Consider the following 13,640-nt stretch of genomic DNA (forward strand, 5'->3'; position numbering starts at 1 on the left):
AAATAATGTAGGCAGTGACTTTAGCTCGACGATTCGAGCATTTAAAATAAGAAATTTTCTTTGGATAAAATTGATCTATATGAAAACAATAATGATTACAAATGAAATGAACTTCTTCAAAACACTTGATTAAATATCATTCCAAATAATTGTCAACAGTCAACGGTGCTAGCTAGATGACAACATAAAAAAATTCTTTATAGTTATTTTTATATATTATATGGGAATCACTCACAATTATTATTCTAATTCTATCTATGTCTTGTTATTTCTCGATAAATAATATCTATTTGTTTATATATATATATATATATATATATATATATATATATATATATATATATATATATATATATACTATAGAATTGTAAAGATAAAAGTTATAATTAAAATTTGAACCAAGTACTTGCATTTTCAAAATATAAATTTTATATAAACAATATCAAAATTGATAGAGATTAATAGAGACACTATATTGACATTATATAGATGCAAGTTATGTAATTATTATAGTTTTGTATATGAAATTTACAATAGCGTAAATTTTCTTCAATCACTTTCATAAGAAATTTTACATTACTTATTGCTTTTGATTAAAAAATAATATATATATAATAATATATATATATATATATATATATATATATATATATATATATATATATATATATATATATGTATATATATTATATACTATTTTTGTAAATTTCATTTCAATTAGTTTGTTTCTTCATGCTGTGCATTAGCTAACACCAACAATCGTTATGTATGTTGTTTTTCTTAATAAGCAAGAATAAATGAGGCAGCAAGTGAATATTAAGCCTTTAAGTTTGTTTCTTTTATTGTAAATGGCAATTTCTTTTTTAAATGTTCGAATAAAAAAAGAAAATTTGTTTTGATATAATAATATTATCAATGCAAAACAGCCCACATTCGTTCAAACATTCTAAAATAGCAGCATTTTGCGAAATATTTGCTCTACAGAGAGTAACTTGTTTATTTTGATATATACTTCTTATACACATACACATCCCACATTTTTTACTTTTTATTTTAATTATTATTTTTTTTGTTTTAAATACTTTTTACTCCTATTTATATATATATATATTTATATATCCTTGAAATTATTATTTATTCATTATACTATCAGATCTTCCAGTTGCCATTTATTTCAAGTATCTTATCATTTATATATATATATTCTTTTTTTTTTTGTTTTTGATATTTCTTGTAACTTTGGTACATTGCTACTAAAATGTTGACCATACAATTTTAAAAATTTTAGAGAGTATTTTTTTTTGTAAGAACTAAGAATTTTTCTTCTTCCTTTTTTTTCTTTCTTTGTTTATATATATATATCTGTATACATACACATAAATACTACTTGGACGCTTATGAAATCACAAATGATAGTATTCGTTATTGCCAAGAAGAGATATTTGTGATATTTCATAAGTTTAATAGTCCTTATCGTAATTATCGATGTACTTATCTTAATACTGCCTAATAATATAACTTCCTAATTTTCATATACAAAATAATTAACACATAAGTGTTAGCAAGTTAACATTGCTGAGAATGTCATTGACCTATATTCATAAGCTATATAATTACAGAATATAACAATAGCAATGATAGTACATAGTAGATAACTGATTGATCTGAATGTATTAAATAAATCTGTCATGTGTTTGATCGAGAATGGGCTATTATTAATGTTGATTATACAAACTTAAATATTACTTAAATATATATACTATGTATATATATATTAAGTATGTACTAATTGCTTGATACAGTCTGATGAATTAACGATATTATATATTCTTTCCGGAAACATCGCAAAATATAGATTATTATATTAAAAAACTATCATATCCATTAAAGCAGACTATGTTAATGAAAAAGCTAAATGTTACAGCGGTGAAAAATTAATTTGTAGTTTCGTTTGTTTTGTTGTTTCAATTGTATCATGTCAAATTTTGAACATCCATCTTTGGCACAGTATACGTTCGTTAACTTAAACAGACAAGAATAATTTGTATGTAATTAAAAATAGAGGAAAAAAAAACAAAAAGAAAATTGTAAAAGAAAAAAATATACGTATTAGCAATCAATTATTAACGTTGATACTTGTCTATCTTATAGCCCAAAAATTGTAGTATGCAACTTAAAAATCAACGGAACGTATATATGTATACTTTTTTTTCTGTTACCTAATTTGAATTTGTATAATCCATAAAATCATAAATACAATCAAGTGATCCCTTATATAAACTAAGTCTTGTCAAAAATATTACTAAATACATCCCAAATATTATTTTCAAAAAACTGAATGATAGTGTATACATAAGAACGACATATGCCATATGTACATGCCTTGGAGAGATGTATGTTTAATATATTGTTGTATGAGTAGAATGAAAATATGAGGGATGTTACTTTAAAAACATAAGTCAGTCAAATTGATAAGTGCAAAGATAATTACAAGTTTAAGTGCACATTAATGTACACTATTGTTTTTGACACTCACGCACTTGTCAGACACTAAGAAAATGAAATATGCATCACTTCATCACTCTTAGCAGCAGCAATTGTCCAGTGCAATTGGTAATCGTTCTTAATCGAACGAAATATACACATAATTGTTTTATAATTAACAGAAAAATAATAATATAAACAGTTCAGTTCCAACTGGCATCACTGTCAGCTCCTTCTTCAATGGAAGAAGATGAAGGAGATAACAAAGGATCATATATTAGATCCGTATTATGTAGGAACTCTTCTCGTTTTCTCTTTCTACCATGTCTGCGTTTCTTGGTTTCCAGTGCTATCTTATCTTCTACTGAACGTTCCTTGCGAAATTCATAGACTAGCGGATAGATATATTCTATTGCAGCTTGAACAGCAGCAACATTAGGTGCTGTAACATTATTGTACATAAGTTAAATGATGATATCAAAGATTGCCTTGGGATAAAACAAAGAATATTATTAACCTGTTACTGTAACACTTCCGGTAGCAAATATTTTTAACGTTGCTTTTGGTTCTTTCAATTTATATGTTACACCAGGATGTAATTCTGGTTCGTAACTAAAATATGAATAAACTTATAATCTTCCCATGTTTTAAATCAATTTGAATTAGAGGAGAAATTGACTTACTCCGCATTATCTTTATGATATAAAGAAAACGATGTTATTTTGATGGCAAACGGCATACAGCATGTACCTAATACATTAACCACTCTATAATTATTAAACCGTGCTTTAAAGCCAAGTTTTTGAAGGGAACGCGCAAATCTACGTGCTGCTACTTTTGCTTCTAGTTCACTAGTTGCACCAGTACAAGTTACTTTTCCTGAAGACCAAATAGAAGCAGTTGTGTATGGTCTTCGCAACTTCATTGTGATCATCTGGAAGTATTAGTTGATTTAACTGATTACTATTTAATGAACCAAACGTAAGAAACGAGGATCCTTATTCATGGCAATTTTTACAGGCAATATTAAATCTTAGTACAAGGGACTAACTGTTTAAGTACTGAATACTTTTGGACAAAACATTTTTTTGGGAATGGTATACGTCGCTACTAATGTGAGCTTATAATTTATAATAATTCTTTCAATAAAATAACATGAGATAATTATTTCTGAGCATAATTTTGGTGCGATAAGACTCAAAACAATTATTAATAGAGAAATCAACATTGTATACTTTGCATTTATATCAACAAATGCACATATGCATTCATGCTAGCAACTTTTACTAAATACATATATGCATTTGTAATACTGAAAGGGTTAAAATCGTAATCGAATCATTTTGTTTCAATATCAACATTTTATTTCTATTATATTCAAAATATAAAAATTACTTACTCCATTTTCTCTTCTGTACTCAACATTTGAACCATGCAGAGCAATTTCTCTTAAATTAAGATGACACCTTACGCTAAAGCTACATACTACATTATTTATAACAATATCAAGCTCTGGTGTATCTTGATCGGGATCAGACATACATGTCTGTATATCTTCTTTGAAGAGTCCATTATCTTTACTTTCTGTACATATATCACTGTTATCTAAATTTTCAACATTTTCTACATGATTTAAAGATCTATTCGTTAAAGGTTTCATGCTATTTTTCTGAATAGCAGTTGCCATAATATTATATACCTAAAACAGAATATAAATTATTTATAAAACATTTGATACTTGAATATTAAATATTATTAATAATAATCAATGAGTATACAATATATATATATAATAATCATATTTATTTTAATATAGGTAAAACAAAAGTAAAATTAATAAAAGAAATAGATAGTAATTGTAAATGATATAACAATAGTCTGAGATATGAGAATTAAAAGTAAGTATATAGAGTAGCGATATATATAATCAGTGTATTTTTAATTAACTTCAATAATATTATTATGGTAATTATCTCTGTGTAAAATAGCCTTGTATTTTATATGAGCGCGTGTTTGAAAAAGTTTTATAAAAAAAGAACATAAAATTATAAGTATTACAAATCTTGAATCGACATCAGTGTAAATTAGATAATCGTATAATTTAAATATTATTAATATATTTATGGATAAACATTTAAATGTTAACATAATTAATATTTTTAATATGTCATCCAACGAAATACTATAGAGCCCATTCTACGAGGACACGAGGAATAACTCAAGGTCCGAAGATTGTTAAAAAAAAATTAATTTTTCAACGAATCAACGATAGAAATTAGGCATGCAAAATATTAATCACGTGTGAACAATTTATCTAATATAAATAATCTATTAATTATTATAATTTCATATAATAGCGTCTCCGAAGAGAGGAAACGGATACTATTACATCGATGTTGACAAAATTGGAATAACTATTGAAATAAATCTATTTCTACTTAATTCTATTGTTACAATTATTATCTAATAATACTTACTTTTGACTAATAACGTATTATTTATTAAATAATGAGTCCAATATTAATATTTTTGTTGACAAGTGCAAAGAAATCGTACAGCTAGCTCAATAACTAAGACCATTGCTACCAGCCATGTTCTTTGAAACTGGCGACCGCTAGTTATCACGTTGACGACTAACCAGAAACATCCATAGAATATAATGCTAGATTCACATTATTCCTTTTCGCTCTAAACTACCATTGACCAATCAAAAATGAACAAATTTGTAATTGACCAATGGTAACGCGCTAGTTCAATTAGTCGAGTTTCTAAATACGTTCTCATTGGTTTACTTGTGTATCGTTGTTTTAAATTTGTCCTATATAGAAAATAAATAAATCATTATAGTAACGTAAATGTTATAATAAAAAGAAGAAAAAAATAATAAGAAGAAAATGAATATTTATGAAGATTAGAAGAATGTTATACATTGAAAATAAAAAAGATAGATTTTTATTTTTTTTCTGCAAAAAATTTGTCTAGTCTATTATGTAAGATATGTTATGTTAAATGCATAATTCATGACTGCAAACTACATATTGGATGTAAGTAGTATTGACCGTCGGATGACAGTACCGCGAAATGTGAAATGTACGTGTTTATATTTCAACAAGCATAGTTAATTTGAGAAACCGTTTAAAATAATAAGAACATTTTAATCATGGACTGGGAAGTTTCTTACAGGAATATGTGTCGTGCTTGTATGAAGATTGATTGTAAACTTTTACCAATATATTGTGATGACACGTCTGGTATCAAGAATTTACCTGAAAAACTTCAAGAAGTTACTTTAATTCGAGTAAGTAAAGAAGTTATCTGATTATAATTTTAATTTAATTAATACAATTCATTTTTATCATTTTGCAATGTTTAGATAACATTTTTCATAAAAAGGAAATATCAATGGGCACTTATTAACCTCAAAAATTGATCTGCATACAATTATTTATATATCTGTGCATATAAAAAATGTTGTTTTTTTATTTAATATTATAAAACAAATAGTTTACAATTTGTAATTTGAAAAAATGAATATATATAAAGTTAATTATAGATAACCGATCACCTACTGTATATGTAAATATTTAATGATTTGTAAAAATAACATTCAATGTTTTATAAAATTATATTCATTTGTTCATTAATGATAAAATAATATGAATAAAAAATAAATTGGTTTAGGTTGACAAGAACGATGGATTACCACAGATGCTTTGCTCTAAATGTGCTTATCGGACAATTGCATCGTATAATTTTAGATTACAAGTACAAAAGTCGGAGGAAAAATTTAGGAAGATGCTTAATATGCAAGTGGAAGACGTAAAAGTAAGTTGTTACATTAAAATTGAATATGTTTGTATAATAAATATTTTTAATCATTTTATTTCTGTTATAATAGGAAGGAATGGAAGAAAATGTAAATGAACAGAACTATATAATATTAGAAGATGAATTAATGGAAAAAAAGTTTCTCTTCGAAACTTCTGCAATGATTTCTGATAATTGTGATAATGCGAGTTCTATTAACGAAGAATTAAAAAAGGAGGATACAGAAAAGAAGAGAGAAGACGAACAATCTTTAGAAATAATATCGTTAATGGATTTTAATAGTAACAATGAAATGGATAAGATTCAAGATCATTTAGATAATATTATAAATGATTCTCAGCCCGATAAATTATATAATATTAAAAGTGAATTAGATGATCAATTTGGTAATACGTCTCATTCACAAGATTTAAATTATACAGTGGTATATGTAGGGGACACAGAAATGGAATCTGTTAAATCACAGGATCATGATCGTCTGTGCAAATCAAAGGATGAAAATATTAATATTCAAACATTATTTTCTAAAACTACTTTTGAAGAATCTAAGACAAATGAAAATTTTTTAAATACAATATACATATCTGGTAATATGGAATCAAAGGATGCTAAAGCATTAAACATTGAAACCGAAGCTTGGCAAATGATATCAACAGATGAACCAATAGAACAGGTTGATAAAATAAATCTAAACGTCGAACAAGATTGTAAAACAACGGAGAACATGGAATCACAAGAAACTAATGATTCTGATTCGGATTACTGCATTGATCGAAAGGATAATATTGTAGGCAGTTTAAATGATATGATAGCTAAAATTAAAGAAATAAAAACTGAGAATAATACAATAGAATATCAGTGTACTTTGTGTTTGCAGAACTATGATAAACTTACCGGTATTTTACTTCATACTATTGATAATCATGTACCAAGTAGTGGTCCATTTTTTTGTGTCGTTTGTGAAATGGATTGTAATAGTCATAAGGAATTAAGGAATCATGTAAAGATACATACTGGACAATTTCCGTATATTTGTTTCATGTGTAATAAAAGTTATGCTTCGAAAAGATATTTAAAGCGACACATGGTTGGTCATACCAACTTAGGAAGATATCGTTGTCCAAAATGTGGTGAAAGATTTAAAACTAAAGTAGAATTAGAAAATCACATTGAAACGCACGTACATGGGGCACCATATACGTGCAGTCAATGTCCACGCTTATTCAACCACAAAGGTAATTACAAAAGACATTTAATTTCACATTTGGATCCTAAAGGTCTTCATTTACCAAAATTCCCATGCACTGTTTGTGGGAAACGTTTCTTGAATAATCGTACTCTTGAAACTCATATGCGGGTTCATACAGGAGAAAAACCATTTCAATGCGATATATGTAATAAAAGTTTTTCACAGCAAGGAAATTTATTAAATCATTTAAGAATTCATTCGAATTCTCGAAGTTATACATGCGAAGTTTGTGGGAAAAGATTTAACCAAAGAGCTACGTTAAAAGATCATAGTTTTATACATACGGGAGAAAAACCTTATATTTGCAATGTATGCGGAGTAGGGTTTACATTCAGTGCAGCATTAAGACGTCACATGTGGAATCATGCTAGTGGAAAACCTTTTGGCTGTGAAATTTGCTCTTCACGTTTTGTAGGAAAGTATGATTTAAAACGCCACATGCAAATTCATAGCGGCAGACCAAAAATGAAACAAAGGAAAAAGGAAGGGCAAAATAACACGGAAGAAGTATCGAGAGAAAATATTACTGAAGTGGTAAACACAGAAACTGTTCTCATAGAGCAAGTTCTTTTAAATCAAGATGTAACGCAAGTTATACCTCAAGAAGAAGCAGAAAAAGAAAATGTAGATGCCCTTTTCAATCTTATACGCTATGATTAATATTATTTAACAAATACTTCATTTTTTCTACTTATTTTCCTCGAACGATAGAGTGGTAGATACATTTTGCTTGGATTGGATAGAATTTCTGTTTTTTTAAGTAACTGGACATATTGTATAGCTCCATATTGGAGATATTAAATATTATTTTAGATATAATTGACATATTTAATTTAGAATATAAAGCATAATAATCTTAAGGGATCATGATTTATAAACTTTAGGAATGATTTAAGCAATAAATGATTGCTTTGTGAACTTATAGGATGTAGCTAAACAATTTTCTTTGATTTCCTTATGCAACATTATTTATACGCATATTAGTAAATTCCTTTTTCACATTTTATTTATATTTAACATAAGTAAATATAAGACTGAACACAAAATTACCAGTTTTAAAAATATTTTTTATCATGGACTCTAATTCTTTACTCTTATACAATGTGTACACATGTATGCGTATGATTATATAAAGGAATGGTACATTTATCAAAGTTGTATATAAGATTTTCATTACAATTTAATTGTATTTAATAATTTTTACAATCTACCTTAACATGTAATTTTTTATATTAATTTTAATTATTTTAAAACTTCTATTTTATTTGCTGTTGTAAATTATTCTTTTGGTAACATTATATGATAATTTGACTGATTTATCTTACGTCGGTAACGTGTTTAAATACGAATGCGCCACCTACCTGCATAAATGAGTAAGATGTTTGTAAATTCGTTCTCGTTAACATAGGTAACACATTATATTATGCGCTTGACCATAAACGTACGCCATCTAGTTGCATAACAAATTCTGAAGCTGTATATAGTGCTATTAAAAATTCTTCGAGAAAAATAAATCTCATTGATTTCATTCAACATGTAAGATTTATTTATAACAGAAGGCATAGCAATGAAATAGTTAAAGTTACAGAATAATTCTCTCTCTCTCTCTCTCGATAAGTTATGATATTACACGTTTTAAATTGTTATATAATTAAATATACGTATTTATTGGCTTTTTAAATTACTTTAAAGTCTGAAATATAAAAAGAATATAACGAAATCTTTCACAATTATACATTCAATTCTCGTTTACACTTTTTAATTGTATTAAAAAAACAATAATAACAGTAGTAAATTAAATAAATGATAAACAACTGTTTGCATTTTATAATATCTACAAATAATTGGAAAAACCAGATCAAGACGTCTTCAAATGGTTGGAAATCTCAGTCACTAGGAAATTGTCAATAAAGTGTAAAAAATAGAATTAACAATATCATAGAAGGTAGAAGAATTAACAATATTATAGAAGGGAGGAAGAAATAAAAAAAATATATTAAAAAATTAATTTGCTCGGAGAAGAAGACGAGGAGACAGCAATCTCAAGACGTTATCGGTTGCACGGACACCGCACGATTGAAGTCCGCACGTCCCGGTGAGTTCGGTGCGCGTTGGACGAGTGCGCATCTCGCACATGCGCAATGATTAGAAGAGCGCTAGTGGCGCCAGTCATGGCGGCGGAAAACACGCGCGCACGTCAGCACCGCCGCCGGTCGGTGCCTCCACGCCTCCACCTCACCTCCACCGCCACCTCCGCCGCTGTACTCAGGGCTCGTGGGTAAGTACCCTCATACTCCATGCTCCAATCAGTCTGCACTCGCATGTCCACGAGGTTGCTTGCACGGGCCTGGTGGTTATCCTCTTCCACCCGCACTTACAACATCCTGACGCCAAGCTCCCTCTTAGCCTCCTTCTCTACGTTCTCTCGGTCCTTCATTTCGCTTCCCTCGTTATCCCTTCCATCTGTCATTTCCTCTCTACTTCGTCCTTCCTTATTCCATTACTCTATTTTTCTTTTTAGATTTATGCTTTTAGTTTTTGCATATTATCTTGCGACGACAATGTGTTTTCCTATAACCAACAACACAACAAGCCAACCTATCCGTCCAAACGAACCGTCCCTTTTAGCCGGCTCACCTAAATAACGTGCTTACTTATATAGTAGTACAGGGTGAGTCGATCCAGTGGTAAACCACTACACAACCACCGTCGTTGTTACCACCGCTTGAATTATCGGACGCGTAAAGTTGCACGTTATTTTTGACAGACCACGGAGAGGTTAGGTCTCGCGAGTGAGAGATACACACATAGAGATAGAGAGAGATAGATTGAGAAGGGGGAGGAAAGAGTGGCGGGCTCGCGTGCTCCGTTTGAATTTTGAAGTCGCGCCACGAGCGCTACTCTTACCCTCTCTCTCTCTCTTATTTCGAGAAAGCGCGCGCGAGTAAAAGAGAAAGAGGGAGGATGGAAGGGTGGGGAGAAAGAGAAAGATAGAATCATCTCGTCTTTTGTTACTGCCGCACTGTGACCGGAGTAGCAGCACCATCACCAGCAACGGCACCCGCCGAGAGTATATCGTGACGTCGGTATACGGCGTGATGTACGCCGCCGTACGAGGACGAAACGAGAGGGAGAGAGAGAGGAGAGGAAAAGCGCGCGAATCGTGAGCCACCGTCAGTGTACGTCGCGCCAGTCTCCGCGCCGGTGTTCGAGCGCTCTTGCGTTTATTCGAGGTTAGGTTTGACAAGGCGCGTTCTTCGAAACACGTTAAACACGAAAGTCTTCACATGTTTTCTCCAGTTTTACTTACGCAAATAATTTATCTCGATTAAAGTATCGCGTTGTTATCATTGTCGTTGTTATTACATTTTTATTACGATATTGTCGTTGACTATTATACATACCATCTCGTGCATCGTCCTTTTATATGTCACTTTAATAAACTAACGTTGAAAACGTTAGTGTCACGCGGATATGGTGCGTCCAGAGAAGAAACTCGAAACTAGTTTCTCGCAAAGCGACGGATAAGAGAGGATTTAAACGGAGAAAATCTGAAAAGAAATAATAGTGTGAATGTTCTCGGATAGCCGTATGTCGCGGCTTGCCGCGCACGACTTTTTCAGTGCACACGAGGAAAATGTACGAGCATTGGTGATAAAAGGATATATATATATATATATACATATATATACACAAGTTATTTAATATACTCTTATTGCTCTTCGACGATTCCAATTCTTCTTCTTCCTCTTCTTATTCTTATTCTTCTTCTACTTTTATTTCTATTCCTCATCGAATTACAATGATGTCTTCTTCGCACGATCGCTGCCAAGTTATTAAAACCACGTTGGAAACATTCAAATTTATTTTTACAATAACATACATAAAATGTTGAAGAAAAGATAAGAACGTGTACACGAGAATAGAAATTTTAATTACAAATTAAAAAAATATATTTAATATAAACATACATGCACGCGTGCATATACACACGTGTACAGATATGTCAAAAATTGAACGAAAAATATACATTCACTGGTATAACTCGCGTTAATACGATAAAGTGTTGTTTTTAAACCTCGTTAAGAAATTTAGTTCCGATTGGTTGGAGAACTACGGTGCAACAAGTGTCCAGCCTAAACGTTTTGCTTTCTGTAACGAGACATCACATCAGAAGGACATCGAAGATACGTCATTTGATGAACAGACGACAAACGGATATCGATCATCTTCATCGATCATCATTTAATGCTGTTCGATAAACTTAATCTCGAAATTATTTGAACAATTTAAACCGATCATATTTTTCTTCTTCTTCTTCATCTCATTTTGATTACAAAAATTATTAGATAAAATTAATATAAATCAATTTATTTATCAAATATTAATTTTTCTGCGTAGACTAAAAAAGAAAACAACTTGTGCCGTCGGAATCGTTTGATCTCGTATTGCAATAAAAAATGCAATGGATTAATTAAATATGACAAAAGTATGCACAATAAATTGAGAATAAGAATTCACGTAACTCGAGTTTCGAATGGCGTGCGTCGGGACTTGAAAGATTAATTTTGTATTCGCGAATATTTCCCTGTTGAAACTTGTACCAACCGTCGAAATATAATTGGTAATGTCGAAGTGTAATCGTAGAATTCGATGATCCGGAATTTCGTTACGCGTTCATCGCTTTAGCTCTGCGTTCGACGGTATCGGATGATGACATAATATCGTCCAAGTATTGATTTTCCCCCCTTTGATTCGATTTAAATCGTCGATACATCCCCATGCCTTGTATACACGCGTCAAAAAAATCTTTAATATCTTTTTTTTATAATTCGAAGTCAAGTTATATATATATGTAAATAATCGTAGGAGATTCAAGATTACTTATATTCACCTATTTTTATTAATACCTTTTTTTTATATTCGGAAGTAAAGTTATTTATATTTATATATATAATATATAATGCAATTTATATATAATATATATATTTAATAATATTAATATTATTAAATAATAATAATTATTATTATTATAAAAATATTAATAATTTAATAATATATATAATACATATTTATATATAAATATTATGCAAATAATATCGAGCTTATTAAACACAATTGCAATAAATAAAACGTAACGAATTAGTTTTTATATTTCGACAACCAAAAAGAAAAAAAGAAAAATAATTACAAATTAAATTTTACCAAGTAAAAGATAATAATTATCGTGTAAAGTAACTAAAGTAATATAAGTATAAAAAAAGGAAAACACAAAGTGCAAATAATATCAATAAATATTATAAATATAATTGAAATAAATAAATCGTAACGAATTCGTTTTTATACTTTGACAACCAAAGCTTCGATTGCAAATGATTGACAAAAAAAAACTACAAAAAATTGTTCTCTTTTTTTATTGTTAAATAATTTATTTATTATCATGTATTCAATATGAGTTCACAAATCGTTGGGTTAGGTGATTTCTCTCACGTGTCGCATTAGGTTTCTCAATTTTCCATGGACGAACGTGCGCCGTGTTTCTCACTATATTATTTCTATCTATTTATTTATTTTATTTTTTTTATTTTTCTTTCTTCAACCCGTAAGAAAGAGAAAGAGAAAGAGAAAGAGAAAGAAAGAAAATCGTGTATCTTTTTTTTCTTGCGCGTCTCGTTAGGAACGGTGACTTTGCGTGGAACGAGAAAGAAGAAGAAGAAGGCAGTCTGGCAGCGATCGATGCAATTACTCCCGTATCAAATTCGATATGTCCCGTTGAAAGGTTAGAACTAGCAACAGCAGCAGTAGCAGCAACAACAGTAACAGCAACAGTAACACCATAAAGCAGCAAACACTAAAGGCAAATGCAACAGAAACTGAAATAGGACTAACAGCAGTAACAAAATAAAAAAATAGCAATTTAACAATAGGATATCCCTATTGTTGGATTAGTAGTCTCCGTTAATGACAAACTATTCAATTGCGGATAGAAATAATTAACTAAAGTGACGACCGATTAATAGGACAGACGAGAGAACTAAACCATTGGATAACTTGATTCTTCTTTGTTGATTAACGATGA

General features: G+C 29.6%; 3 protein-coding genes across 3 annotated transcripts in view; 2 read left to right on the forward strand and 1 right to left on the reverse strand.

Annotated features, from left to right (window-relative positions):
• Positions 1-951: 951 nt before the first annotated feature.
• Trf2 (TATA box binding protein-related factor 2) lies at positions 952-5,096 on the reverse strand. The gene is made up of 5 exons (XM_015320046.2): positions 4,962-5,096; positions 3,884-4,183; positions 3,168-3,418; positions 3,002-3,096; positions 952-2,926 (listed from the first exon to the last, which is right to left on the reverse strand). Exons 2-5 carry the CDS (start codon positions 4,169-4,171, stop codon positions 2,688-2,690), a joined length of 873 nt encoding a protein of 290 aa, XP_015175532.1. The 5' UTR covers positions 4,172-4,183; positions 4,962-5,096; the 3' UTR covers positions 952-2,687.
• Positions 5,097-5,336: 240 nt separating this feature from the next.
• LOC107065923 (uncharacterized) lies at positions 5,337-8,488 on the forward strand. The gene is made up of 3 exons (XM_015320044.2): positions 5,337-5,782; positions 6,166-6,309; positions 6,383-8,488. Exons 1-3 carry the CDS (start codon positions 5,645-5,647, stop codon positions 8,219-8,221), a joined length of 2,121 nt encoding a protein of 706 aa, XP_015175530.1. The 5' UTR covers positions 5,337-5,644; the 3' UTR covers positions 8,222-8,488.
• A 2,093-nt stretch (positions 8,489-10,581) lies between these two features.
• LOC107065922 (uncharacterized) overlaps positions 10,582-13,640 on the forward strand; it is a 203,313-nt gene continuing 200,254 nt past the window's right edge. Inside the window, 1 exon segment of the mRNA XM_015320041.2 lies at positions 10,582-11,200. Coding sequence (XP_015175527.2) covers positions 11,135-11,200 — 66 coding nt within the window. The 5' untranslated portion in view covers positions 10,582-11,134.

The sequence above is a fragment of the Polistes dominula genome, unplaced genomic scaffold (assembly GCF_049000335.1).
Source record: "Polistes dominula isolate Pdom_NZ unplaced genomic scaffold, Pdom_raw_medaka contig_77, whole genome shotgun sequence".
NCBI classification, from domain to species: Eukaryota; Metazoa; Arthropoda; class Insecta; order Hymenoptera; family Vespidae; genus Polistes; species Polistes dominula.

Excerpts from the sequence above, each read along its gene's own strand:
- Trf2 (XM_015320046.2), bottom strand. The coding sequence starts at position 4,171 with ATGGCAACTGCTATTCAGAAAAATAGCATGAAACCTTTAACGAATAGA. Across the intron at positions 3,419-3,883 it reads AGTACAGAAGAGAAAATGGA|ATGATCACAATGAAGTTGCG; the intron begins GTAAGTAATTTT and ends TAATACTTCCAG. Across the intron at positions 3,097-3,167 it reads TATCATAAAGATAATGCGGA|TTACGAACCAGAATTACATC; the intron begins GTAAGTCAATTT and ends TTCATATTTTAG.
- LOC107065923 (XM_015320044.2), top strand. The coding sequence starts at position 5,645 with ATGGACTGGGAAGTTTCTTACAGGAATATGTGTCGTGCTTGTATGAAG. Across the intron at positions 5,783-6,165 it reads AAGAAGTTACTTTAATTCGA|GTTGACAAGAACGATGGATT; the intron begins GTAAGTAAAGAA and ends AAATTGGTTTAG. Across the intron at positions 6,310-6,382 it reads TGCAAGTGGAAGACGTAAAA|GAAGGAATGGAAGAAAATGT; the intron begins GTAAGTTGTTAC and ends CTGTTATAATAG.